The sequence below is a fragment of the Lolium rigidum genome, chromosome 6 (genome assembly GCF_022539505.1).
Source record: "Lolium rigidum isolate FL_2022 chromosome 6, APGP_CSIRO_Lrig_0.1, whole genome shotgun sequence".
NCBI lineage: Eukaryota > Viridiplantae > Streptophyta > Magnoliopsida > Poales > Poaceae > Lolium > Lolium rigidum.
Genome location: NC_061513.1, coordinates 274,749,037 through 274,763,238, shown reverse-complemented (window position 1 = coordinate 274,763,238; position 14,202 = coordinate 274,749,037). Strand labels below are relative to the sequence as shown.

At 45.5% G+C, this 14,202-nt stretch overlaps 1 protein-coding gene across 1 annotated transcript; it reads left to right on the top strand.

Annotated features, from left to right (window-relative positions):
• Positions 1–8,754: 8,754 nt before the first annotated feature.
• Positions 8,755–9,707, top strand: LOC124660009 (lysine-rich arabinogalactan protein 19-like). Its single transcript, XM_047197809.1, has 2 exons — positions 8,755–9,381; positions 9,489–9,707. The coding sequence occupies exons 1-2, from the start codon at positions 8,755–8,757 to the stop codon at positions 9,570–9,572; spliced, it is 711 nt and encodes a 236-aa protein (XP_047053765.1). The 3' UTR covers positions 9,573–9,707.
• The last annotated feature ends 4,495 nt before the right edge of the window (positions 9,708–14,202 follow it).

The window sequence follows — 14,202 nt, the reverse complement described above, 5'->3', positions numbered from 1 at the left end:
ATAATGGACTCCTCTTTAATGCATAAGCATGTAGCAACAATTATTATTCTCATATGAGATTGAGGATATATGTCCAAAACTGAAACTTCAACCATGATTCATGGCTTTAGTTAGCGGCCCAATGTTCTTCTCTAACAATTTGCATGCTCCAATCATTAAGGTGATAGATCCTTCGGACAAGACGGACATGCATAGCAACTCACATGATATTCAACAATAGTTGATGGCGTTCCTCGAAGCATGGTTATCGCACAACAAGCAACTTAATAAAAGATAAAGTGCATAAGTACATATTCAATACTACGATAGTTTTTAAGGCTATTTTGTCCCATGAGCTATATATTGCAAAGGCGAATGATGGAATTTTAAAGGTAGCACTCAAGCAATTTACTTTGGAATGGCGGAGAAATACCATGTAGTAGGTAGGTATGGTGGACACAAATGGCATAGTAGTTGGCTCAAGGATTTTGGATGCATGAGAAGTATTCCCTCTCGATACAAGGTTTAGGCTAGCAAGGTTATTTGAAGCAAACTCAAGGATGAACCGGTGCAGCAAAACTCACATAAAAGACATATTGTAAACATTATAAGACTCTACACCGTCTTCCTTGTTGTTCAAAACTCAATACTAGATATTATCTAGACCTTAGAGAGACCAAATATGCAAATCAAATTTTAGCAAGCTCTATGTATTTCTTCATTAATGGGTGCCAAGCATATGATGAAAGAGCTTAAACATGAGCACAACAATTGCCAAGTATCACATTATCCAAGACATTTTAGAATTACTACATGTAGCATTTTCCAATTCCAACCATATAACAATTTAACGAAGAAGAAACTTCGCCTTGAACATTATGAGTAAAGCCTAAGGACATATTTGTCCATATGCAACAGCGGAGCGTGTCTCTCTCCCACAAAGTGAATGCTAGGATCCATTTTATTCAAACAAAAACAAAAACAAAAACAAACCGACGCTCCAAGTAAAGAACACAAGATGTGACTCGAATAAAAATATAGTTTCGGGGAGGAACTCGATGATGTTGTCGATGAAGAAGGGGATGCCTTGGGCATCCCCAAGCTTAGACGCTTGAGTCTTCTTAGAATATGCAGGGGTGAACCACGGGGGCATCCCCAAGCTTAGAGCTTTCACTCCTCTTGATCATAGTATATCATACTCCTCTCTTGACCCTTGAAAACTTCCTTCACACCAAACTTCAAGCAAACTCATTAGAGGGTTAGTGCACAATTAATAATTCACACATTCAGAGGTGACACAAACATTCTTTACACTTCTGGACATTGCATAAAGCTACTGGACATTAATGGATCAAAGAAATGAATCCAACATAGCAAAAGAGGCAATGCGAAATAAAAGGCAGAATCTGTCAAAAACAGAACAGTCCATAAAGACGAATTTTAAAATGGCACCAGACTTGCTCAAATGGAAAAACTCAAAACTAATGAAAGTTGCATACATATCTGAGGATCACGCTCGTAAATTGGCAGATTTTTTCGAATTTTCTACAGAGACCTGAGCCCAGATTCGTGACAGACAGCAATGCTGTTTCTGCGCAGCGATCCCAAATATAACATCAACTTTAACATAGAAACTTTACTTCGCACAAAAACATCATAAGGAGAGGTTGCTACAGTAGTAAACAACTTCCAAGACTCAACAAAACAAAAAATTGCTGTAGTAAAATAAACACATGGGTTATCTCCCAAGAAGTTCTTCCTTTATAGCCATTAAGATGGGCTCAGTAATTTTAATGATACTCTCCCAATAAATAAGAGTTGAAGCAAAAGAGAGCATCAAGAAGCAAATTCAAAACACATTTAAACCTAACCCACTTCCTATGAAAAGGAGTCTTGTACACAAATAAATTCATGAAGAACAAAGTGACAAGCATAGAAAAGCAACACAAGTGCAATTTCAAGATTCTCAACATAAAGAGGGGAAACTTAATATTATTAAGATGCATATAACCATGTTTCCCTCTCTCATAATAATTTTCAGTAGCATCATGAACAAACTCAACAATATAACTATCACATAAAACATTCTTTTCATGAGCCACATGCATAAAATTATTACTCTCCACATAAGCATAATCAATTTTATTAGTTGTAGTGGGAGCAAATTCAACAAAATAGCTATCACTATTATTCTCATCACCATAATCATCATATATAGGAGGCATATTGTAATCATAATTAATTTTCTCCTCAATAGTAGGTGGACTGAAAATATCATATTCATCATTGCAAGCATCATATATAGGAGGTAAAGTATCATTAAAGTAAATTTTCTCCTCCATCCTTGGGGGACTAAAAATATCACAACCAGCTTCCCAAGCTTAAATTCTTCCATAGCTTTAGCAATAATAGTGTTCAAAGAGTTCATGCTAATAACATTGCTACAAATATTTTGCAAACAAAGTTCCATGGGTTTTTTAATTTTCTCTTCAAACACATCATGTCCTAATTCAAGATAAAATTCGTAAAGATCTCTAATTTTGTTGTTGTTTTCCATTATGCCTAACTAGTAAAAATAAAAACAAGTACAGGGCTAGACATGATAACAAAATAAATTAAATGCAAGTAACTAATTTTTTTGTGTTTTTGATATAGAGAGCAAGACAGTAAATAAAGTAAAACTAGCAACTAATTTTTTTGTGTTTTGTTTAGGTGCAGCAAACAAAGTAGTAAATAAAATAAAGCAAGACAAAAACAAAGTAAAGAGATTGAGAAGTGGAGACTCCCCTTGCGGCGTGTCTTGATCTCCCCGACAACGGCGCCGAGAAACGAGGCTTGATGCGCGTAAATGTACACGTCCGTTGGGAACCCTAAGAGGAAGGTATGATGCGCACAGAGTGGCAAGTTTTCCCTCGAGAAAGAAACCAAGGTTTAATCGAACCAGGAGGAGCCAAGAAGCACGTTGAAGGTTGATGGTGGCGAAATGTGATGCGGCGCAACAACAGGGATTCCGGCGCCAACGTGAAATCTGCACAACAAAACCAAAGTACTTTGCCCCAACGAAACAGTGAGGTTGTCAATCTCACCGGCTTGCTGTAACAAAGGATTAAGCGTATCGAGTGAAAGATGATTGTTTGCAAAAAAACAGTAAAGAACAATTGCAGTAGATTGTATGCTATGTAAAGAATAGGACCGGGGTCCACAGTTCACTAGAGGTGTCTCTCCCATAAGATAAAAGCATGTTGGGTGAACAAATTACAGTCGGGCAATTGACAAATAGAAAAGGGCATAACAATGCATATACATGATATGATAAATATAGTAAGATTTAATTGGGCATTACGACAAAGTACATAGACCGCCATCCAACTGCATCTATGCCTAAAAAGTCCACCTTCAGGTTATCGTCCGAACCCCATTCAGTATTAAGTTGCAAAGCAACAGACAATTGCATTAAGTATGGTGCGTAATGTAATCGACAACTACATCCTTAGACATAGAATCAATGTTTTATCCCTAGTGGCAACAGCACATCACAACCTTAGAACTTTCTGTCACTGTCCCAGGTGTCAATGAAGGCATGAACCCACTATCGAGCATAAATACTCCCTCTTGGAGTTAAGAGTAAAAACTTGGCCAGAGCCTCTACTAATAACGGAGAGCATGCAAGATCATAAACAACACATAAACAATAGATTGATAATCACCATAACATAGCATTCTCTATTCATCGGATCCCGACAAACACAACATATAGTATTACAGATAGATGATCTTGATCATGTTAGGCAGCTCACAAGATCCAACAATGAAGCACAATTAGGAGAAGACGACCATCTAGCTACTGCTATGGACCCATAGTCCAGGGGTGAACTACTCACTCATCACTCCGGGGGCGATCATGGCGATGAAGAGTCCTCCGGGAGATGAATCCCCTCTCCGGCGGGTGCCGGAGGCGATCTCCTGAATCCCCCGAGATGGGATTCGCGGCGGCGGCGTCTCTGGAAGGTTTTCCGTATCGTGGCTCTCGGTACTGGGGTTTTCGCGAAGGAGGCTTTAAGTAGGCGGAAGAGCAAAGTCGGGGGGCTGACGAGGGGCTCACACCATAGGGCAGCGCGGGCCCCCCTCTGGCCGCGCGGCCCTATGGTGGCGGCGCCTCGTCGCCCCACTTCGTTATCTCTTCGGTCTTCTGGAAGCTCCGTGCAAAAATAGGACCATGGGCGGTGATTTCGTCCAATTCCGAGAATATTTCCTTACTAGGATTTCTGAAACCAAAAACAGCAGAAAAACAGACAATCGGCTCTTCGGCATCTTGTTAATAGGTTAGTTCCAGAAAATGCGTAAATACGACATATAATGTGCATAAAACATGTAGGTATCATCAATAAAGTAGCATGGAACATAAGAAATTATCGATACGTTGGAGACGTATCAAGGATCTAAAGGAAATAGCTTCGAGCACTCACACACCGGCAACAATGCTAAGAAATAACTTAGTAGTTTGAGGATGTGAATACCTTTTACCTTACCTCCCCGGCAACGGCGCCAGAAAATAGCTTGATGTCTACGGGTGCTTCTATTCTTGTAGACAGTGTTGGGCCTCCAAGAGCAGATGTTTGTATAACAGCAGCAAGTTTTCCCTTAAGTGGATCACCCAAGGTTTATCGAACTCAGGGAGGAAGAGGTCAAAGATATCCCTCTCAAGCAACCCTGCAATCACGATACAAGAAGTCTCTTGTGTCCCCAACACACCTAATACACTTGTCAGATGTATAGGTGCACTAGTTCGGCGAAGAGATAGTGAAATACAAGTAGTATGGATGTATATGAATGGTAATAGTAATCTAAATAAAATATGGCAGTGAGTAAACATGCAGTAGAACAGTAAGTAAGCGGTGTTTGCAGTATTAGAAACAAGGCCTAGGGATCATACTTTCACTAGTGGACACTCTCAACATTGATCGCATAATAAATAATAACTTCTCTGATTTGTGCTACATACACTCTTTTGTTGGATGACAAACACTATTCGTTGTGTAGGGCTACAAGACCACCTCAATGCCGGAGTTAACAAGCTCCACAACATTCGATGTTCATATTTAAATAACCTTAGAGCATAATAGATCTTTGCAAAATAAACCGAGAACTAACATAGCATACACATTGTCCACATTACACTATGAAAGGAGGAATAGATCACATCAATACTATCATAATGACAATTAACTCCATAATCTACAAGAGATTATGATCATAACCTACGACAAGAACCACACGGTGCACACACTGTCACCATTAGACCATGCAGGAGGAATAGACTACTTTAATAACATCACATGAGTAGCACATAGACTAGTAGCGATACAACGCTCATCATATGGATCTCAATCATGCAAAGCAATTCATGAGATCATTGTATTGGAGTACATAGAGAGAGATTAACCACATAGCTACGGTAGAGCCCTCAGCCCCAGGGGAGAATTTCTCCCTCCTCATCATGGGAACAGCGATGGCGGTGAAGATGGCGGTGGAGATGGCTTCCGGGGCAATTCGCCGTCCTGGCGGCGTGCCGGAACAGAGACTTCTGGCCCCCGAATCTTTATTTCGCGATGACGGCGGCTCTGGAACTTTTCTCGTATCGTGGTTTTTTCGTGTCGACGTTTTAGGTCAGGAAGGCTTTTATAGGCGAAGAGGCGGAGTCGGAGGGGCCACGGGGCTCCCTCCTCATAGGGGGGCGCCCCCCCCTGGGCCGCGCCGGCCACCTGTGTGGAGGCCCTGGGCCTCCCCTCTGGACCCTCTCCGGTGTTCTGGAAGCTCCCGAGAAAAATAAGATGTTGGGCATTGATTTCGTCCAATTCCGAGAATATTTCCTTACTAGGATTTCTGAAACCAAAAACAGCAGAAAACAGGAAATGGCACTTCGGCATCTCGTCAATAGGTTAGTTCCAGAAAATGCATCAAAACGACATAAAGTGTGAACAAAACATGTAGGTATTGTCATAAAACAAGCATGGAACATCAGAAATTATAGATACGTTTGAGACGTATCACAGCGCATCCTGGTAGTGCGGCGACAAGTTAGGCGTCACGCACCCGGGAGTGGCGGAGGGGCCGTCGTTGTAGAAGGCGGCTTGCGACGGAGAGATCACTCCCGGAACGTACACCGGCACGGACGAACTCCATGGGCTCGCGTTGGTGGCGGCGATACACCCGCCCATTATGTGCTGGTGCTGGCGCACCGCCAGAGCCTTCTTCTCCAGCTCCGCCGCCCTCCGTCCTTTCCGCTCCGCCGTCGATAGCTTCCGGCGCAGACAATCTTGTTGCCATTGAACGTCGGTCCATCCTTCCGGCTTCTTTTTCGCAGCCGGCGCCTTCCGCGGCTTCGCGAACGGCGCTTTCGCCCCTTTCGTCCCATTGTCCGGCGGCTTCTTGGCCGCTTTCTTGGCCATCTTTTTGGGGGCTGTCGGCGGCGCCATGTGGAGAGGGTAGCGGCGGCGGGTGGACAGCGGGAGGGAGAAAGAAATCGGCGGGATAGGAGAAATGAATCGGCGGCGGGATATGTGTTGGGAGGCCTAAAATGCGCGGCGGGATAGGCGCGATTTGGCGGGAGAGGCGGGATTTGGCGGGAGTGGGAGACGAATTTTCCCTGTGTCGCTGACGGGTCAGCCCCGCCACTCCCCGCCTCGCTTTTCGTTGTGTCCGGCGTGCCCGGAGCGTCCCCTGTGGGACGGGGACGGGCTCGGGGCGCCGGACACCGTATCGGGCCGCGCCAGACAAAAATGGGCTTTGGAGGACGCGGCTGGAACGCATTTTCGGTCCGGCGCGCCCCAAATTGCTTTGGGGGACGCTTTGGGGAACGCGACTGGAGATGCTCTAAGTGTGCTAGAATAGGATCAATTTGAGGATGGATGACCCAGTGGAAAGTTTGACTATTAATCATCTTGTTATCAAGCATGCTTGGAGATTAAATTGTCAATTAATTTTAAAAATGTGAAAAAAAATCATTTTTTTCGGAAAAAACTGACAAACGGCCGTTAATCTTAGGCCGACGTCTAGGAGCTGTGCCGACGACCAAAATAGCTTTTGCCGAGACCTTGTGATGCTGACGGCGGCCGTCAGCACATCCTATGACGTCGTTCAAAATAGTCTGTGTGGATGGCTTCTGACCGTCGACACCTTAACTGTTTTTTATAGTGATTTATATTACCTGACACTAGTATAAATGTACCTAAAACTAAATATATTTAGATAACTAATTAACATAGATCAAAGTGAGTATTAGTTATTGCTCACCTAGTACTACGAAGCTATAGTAAATCAGACTATAAAACGGACGAACTAGCTAGAATGATTACGGGGCATTTGTGGCAATTTCAGCGTTTGAGTTACCTGCATTAAAGCATGAAAAAAATAGCGCGCTATTTCGGCGCTAATAGCAGCGTTTCTAGACAGCACATGCTACATCATTCCGGCGCTGTAGCGTACTATAGCGCGTTATAGTATGCTAATAGCGTACTTTTCGGCCGACGCTATTTTGTTATAGCGCGCTATTTTTTTCCTTGATTTAAAGTAGTTTATAATTTTTCTTATTTCTGAAATTATACATAGTTTTTCTTTTGTTCCATATTATGTGTTGCCAGTTTACATGCATCTAGTAGACATCTAGATACAGATCAATGGAAAAAATAGCGCGCTAACATAAATAGCGTGGGCTTCAGAAAAACGCTATAGACGCTATAGCGTGCTATTTTTCAAAATAGCGTTTAACAAAAAATATGAAAATTCAGGATTTCAGCATATATATAATAATAGATGTAGCACTCTGCAGCTATAAAATCTAGGATATGATATTTTGCAGCCAAACATCAACCAAAGATAGTTCACATAGTCCATAACTTGATATGTCATAGTCTCAAAATCACAAATCATAGTTCACATTCACATTGTCCCGAACTAGAAGGATTGAAGGAGGGGAACGGAGGCACGGGGTGAAGGCGTGAAGGTGAAGCTAGGCGTTGCTGCTTACCACCGATTGACAGAGGAGAAGGGCAGAGCAGGTGACAAGGAGTTGGGGAGTGCTTGATCTGAGTTTCTTAGTCTAGGGTTGCCTGGATTAGGGATTTAGGATACACAAGTGGATCAAAATATGGAATGAGCTACTAAAAAACTACTCTGCAAAATAGCGTGCTGTGTGAAATAGCAAATAGCGCCAAATAGCGTGAAATAGCGCGTCTCTAGCGCGTAGCGTCATAGCGTGCCTAAAATGAATAGCGTAGCGTTCAACTCGCAAATACGCTATAGCGCCGCTATTAGCGTGAAATAGCGCGCTATTTTTTTCGTTGATACAAATACATCCAAATTAGCGATAACAAACAGAGAGTAGCATATACAACTGGAATCGGTGGTTCTTTTATAAAAAAAAATATATAGAAAATGCTAAATGGCAGGATGCGAAAAAGGCAATTCTGATTTCTTGTTTGGTCAGACAAGGTAGAAAAAGATTGGGAGGCAATCAGCGTGCATGCGATCTGCACAATGGTTCGTTGCAGCGTCACCTTTCCCGCCGTCGCGTCGCGCGCACCCACCCGCCCCGCCTCCCTTCACTCCCAAGCCAACCCCGACGACCCAACCAACGTGCACCATCCACGCCATCGCCGCTCACTTCCATGGATGTACTCCTACTACATATATACTCTCCTCCTCCAGATCCGGCAGGCACAGCAGCAGCACAAGCCACAAGGAGCTTCAGCCAACTACACGTCCAGCAACTGCATCATGGCGTCGCAGCTTCGGCCATGGCGTCGCCTGCTCATGCTCGCCGCCCTCCTGGCTGCCGCCGCGGCGCAGACGTCGCCCACAGCGGCGCCGGTGCCGCCTGTTCCCGTACCAGTGCCGACAGCGCCGGCCCAAGCTCCTCCCATGCCGGCGACTCCCGCTCCCACTGCCACCCCGGTCGCCCCCGTCGCCCCGGTCAAGCCGCCTCCGGCAGTCTCGCCGGTCAAGCCGCCTCCCGTCGTCGCGCCCGTGTCCGCGCCGCCGCCTGTTGTCACACCACCGCCTGTCACTCCCCCGCCGGTGACGCCACCACCTGTCGTACCCCCGCCTGTCTCCGCACCTCCTCCCGTGACACCACCGCCGGCGACACTGCCGCCTGCGGCTGCCCCGGCCCAAGCGCCCGCGGTGCTGCCCCCAGTTGCCGCGACTCCGCCCGCAGCCTTGGCACCCGCCGTGCTCCCTCCCGCCGAGGCCCCGTCCAAGAGCAAGAACAAGCACAAGAGGAAGAAGAGCGGCAAGAAGAAGGCGCCCGCGCCTGCGCCCGAGCCACTCAGCCCGCCCGCGCCCGTCGCGCCGGAGCCCACCGTGGAGGACGTGTCCGGCCCGGCACCCTCCGCAAACGATCTGGTAACGGGCCGAAATCAACTTTTTTCCTTTCTTTCTTACCGCCAAAACGAATGAATCAATGGAAGATCAACTGATGTCAAATGTTTTTGAATCTGTTGTTGGTGCAGAGCGGGAGCAGCCGGCAGTTCGTGCAATGGGGTTTCGTCGTGCAGACCGCCATGGTCGCGCTTTTGCTGACAGTAGCGTGGTGAAAGTGAAGCATATATAGAGATCTATTCATTCATCCGTCCGTCCAATTTACTCTGTATCGCACCCCATGATTCGATCATTCCTCTGGCTGCTTGTAGGGAACTGTGATTCGTTTGCGGCTTGTAATAAACAGTGTTTTTGACGTGTTTTGCATGTGTTTTTTTTTTCTGAATTGAATACCGGCACTGTCTTCTTTAGTTCGAACGAAGAGCCCTGCTCCGGTGCTCCTCCCAAGCCAAGTTGAGGGGTTATATTTAAGTTTTGTTTTTCTATTTTACGCCCCGCAAAATTCATATCTAGCAAATGTATATCCGTCTTATTTGTATACTAGCACAAAGCCCGTGCGTTGCTACGGTTGAATTGAAGTTAGTTATGTATAAATATTATGTGCCCATTTAGTAATATTTTGTTGCTTTAAGAAATCGATGGGTTTTTTCTCTTGGAGTATACCGTTGACCGCTTTGGCTCGGGACACCAGTGACCCCATCGGTAGTTAAATTTCATTCCATATTAATACACCATCTCAATACAACACAACCGTTTACAAAACAATAAATTGTATCCACTAAAAAACAATATGATACTTCATAATAGTTATTGAAACCAAAATAATAATAATCTACCAAATATCGCTTGAAAATGGCAAATGTTATATGCATCATATATATAAATAATAAAGCTGTGTTAATAATTAATCAAATATGTAGATGGCAGATGTTGTAAAATTCCGCACAAAGATGATGATACATGAACTGACAATATGTACAAACTTCCGTTAGAATACTGTTTACAACGATTTTTCACTAAAAAGGAAAAGTAGAAAAAAAATTAGGCTAATGATAATCTATAACGTGAGACTTGCTTATTTTTCTACATGGCATTCTATTTTGTTTTTCAAAGTTTCTTTTTTGTGCAAAGTGTTAAATGAAGGCCATGTGCTAGTGCCAGCACCATTTGGGCAGCTACCAGCTTGTTTGTGGCCTCGAAAAAGTATGAACAAACTTGACCAGTTACCTTTTCACACATGCCTAAAAAAATAACCGAATTTTTGGTACATATTTCTTGCCCCTGCGGTTTTTGATCGGAGTTGAAACTTGTTAAGAAAAGATCCATGCCGCGGAGACCCTTCTCTATGGTAAAATACATGTCCAAAGCAAAGTGAAAATAGACCCCATTTCTTGTAGAAAAATATATTACTCCTATTTTCCAACGAATTGGGGATATATATGTTTCTTTTTTAATTATCTTCAGTAGTACTGTATTTCTTTGCACACTTTTTTTTCTAATCCAAAATTTGGGAATAAATTACTTATCAATAATTTATATGGGATAACTGAAACCCTGAATACCAATTTCAAAAGAGACGACTATATATTTTTCCTATAGGCTCTCCTATAGCAGCTGGCTAGCTTATACTCACCTATGGGAGTAGTACTTAGCAAGAGTTGATGTCACGTACGCTTACCTAGCATAAAATACATACTTACAAAGGTAAGGCACGTGATCCGCGTGGCGCTACTTTCTGAACCGCATTGATCTGGCCATGCCTAGCGAGCACGTCTTGGCGTGCGTGGACACCAATCAGTTCCCGACCGGCATCTGAATGTCATGTTGCTACTGCTGCATCTGAATCTTGTCATGTTCTTACTTCTCAATCATCATCGTTTTTAGCTTTTTTAGCCGGTTGTTGCGTCGCCACAGAACCTGATCCGCATGTGCTTGCCGCGGTCGCCAAACTTGAAGGTCTCCTCTCCGATCCCTCCGGCTGCTGCAGGATCGCTTTGTCATGCTCGTAGAACGCTGCCGGGAAGTTTAGCCCCGCGCCGGCGTCGACGGGCGGCCGGCGCAAGCGACGCTTCGCTTGAGGTCCATGACATGGTCGATCCATCCTTGCTCGTGTCGGGTCGGGTAGGTACACCCCAAAGTAACTCAAGTTTGGGGCCAAGAAGGCGTAGCCCTCTCATGTCCGGGGCGAACCGGTTGTACGACTCAAACGACGCAGCCCACAACTCCGGATACGGTGGCCTCCGCTTGACGGCGTTGGGTTGCGGCGGTAGAATTCTTCCCGTAGAACCGTGGGCAACGTCTTGGCGTCTTCCATCTGTTAGGGAATGATCTATCCAAAAAAAAAAAAACTTGCTCAATCGATCTAGAGAACTAAGGGCGCCACGGTTCGGGGCTGCTTCTTCCTCCACCTGAGTGCGATTCGGCTATGCGCCTTTCTGCTCCTGACCACAATGACAGGTTGCCGGCAGGTGGAGACGACGAATCGTCAGATCGGACCAGGATTCATGTGTGCCTGCAGGAACGCGTGCAGAAGCTCGAGCTGGTCGCGCAGCAGGGCCACTTCGTCGCCGCCGTGGAGCCGTGGAGGGGCACCTCGGCCTCGCTTCTTCGCTTGTTCTTTCATGGTCGTGGGTTTCGTCGTACTCGATCTTGCATTGTGCTCGATCTCACATCGTGGTCGATTTTTCGTGGTCGATATCACCTCGTGCTCACCTATATATGGAACGAAGCGGTGGAAGTTTGGAACGTCCCCGCTACGGAAGGTCGGAAGCCTATACCGATTGAGGATTTGATTTGAGGTGGAGTTGTTCTCAGAAGTAGATATAGACGTGACTCACGAAGGACTATCTCCGGTTTTTCAGCTCTAAGGCGGAAGGCGATGACTATGTCCGGTTTTCTTTAGCGTTAACACCGAACGCGATTGCTATCTCTGGTTTTTTTTAGCGCTAATGCGGGCGAACGGATCAGTTTCTTTGACGTACGATGGTCTTTTCACCTACGGACGTAAAGATAGATTGGGAGTCCCAGTTTTTTTTACGGACGAAAATTTGTTCCGGTTTTTTGACCTACCAACGCCACCGATCCGTAACTTATTAGTAGAGATATATACGGTATCTATACGTCGCGTTAGAAAAAAAGAGGTCTGTGACCAGGAACATCATAGTTGCCTAACTAACGTCTCACGTTGTGCATGTGTGGTTTTAAAACCTGCTAGCTGCGTACGCATCTGCTGAAATCTGACGATGGTGTCGCCGAACGACGAAATCTCTACGCCAGCAAGGATCCTACTAATTAAGGGTGCTACACGCACCGGTCGTCTCGGCCATCGCCGGTTATATCATAGCCGCTTAGATCCACCAGTCCATCGACGGAGGGTACCCTCGTACAAGACAACGCGGGCTATACGGACCATTATAGATTGTACGTACATGTCAGATTTCTTAATTTTACGATCATGCCCCGCTTACGAAGGGGTATGGAAAAAACTTCACCTTTATTGTTTTTTATATTGCCAAAAAATCTAGGGGGGAGCACCGGAGCAGAAGGCTCGAACGAATGGAAGTGAAATGAAATGGCGCGTCGTCCGCGGTATCTTCGCATATGCAGCCTTGAATTGTTCAGGAAAAATGAATAGGTAAAAGAGCCAAATCAGCAAGGATCACGGTCTTTCCAAATTTTGGAGTACACATTAGTAATTGAGTGATAATCACGGACAAGAGACACTATCAATCCTATCGCGATCACTGTGGGATGATCTATATATAATCACGTACACATTAATAATTGAGGAGACAATTACAAAAAAAACCCATCTCATTTGAGGCTGGGTATCAGAAAACCAACACTTTACGTTAGAGTTTCAAAAACCACCACTCCATCACTAATACGTAACAAAAACACTGATTCGCCTCTAACACTGGTTTAATAAGGTTTAATGTCCAAATTGACGTGTGGGTCCCATTACCAGGCTGACATGGCATGTGTATCACTATTTTGCAAAAAACACATTTGCATATGCTATATTCTAATCGTTTGAAGCTCATGTACTTCACCGCGTGACAATGCCCAGCAGAAGGACACAACCGTGCGCCTGCTACATTCTCGCTGGGAGCTCTCCCAGCTTGCGACCTAGCTGTACTAGCACATGACCGCACTAGATACACCATCCCAGCCACCGGTCAGGGAGGAGGGGATTGATGCAGCCCACCTACTGTAGAAAAATGAGGGCGGTGCTACTGGTGGATTCGCTAGCCGGGGGCTTGTGAAGTGTCACCTTGCGCCATCGCGGGGGAGGCCATGGCGTTGTTCCACTCGGGTAGGAGGAGGAGGAGGGGGCGCACCGGCCCAACAGAAGTAGGGAGGCCGCGCCGGTCCAGGAGGAGGAGGGGCGACTTGGTGGCTTCAAGTAGGCCGAAAAGGAGGATAGGCGGCCGATCGAGCAGGAGAAGGGGCGAAGGTGTCTCGCGTCCGTCGTGGAGAGCAGGGCTTGCTGGTCGCTTAGGAGCCACGGGCGGCGAGCCTGCTTGTCCGGGCGACGCATATGGTTGGAGTTCGTCAGGGTTGGGATGGTGAGGACATCCCTACTACACTACTACCTTCGTCATTGCAAGATGAAGATGATCCTGCTGTGAAGCTGAAGTCCAATGAAGTTATGATTGGACCAATGACACGAGCCCGTGCGAAGCTACTTAAACAACAGGTGAACTTGTTCCTAAGTGATACTTTGATCGATGAGAACTTTATACTGCCTAAGTCGTATTACTTATGTATGATCAGGTATGAAGAAGGAGCAAGCATCACACGAGGACGAGAGGAGCAGCAGGACAAGAAGATGGACGTGAAGCT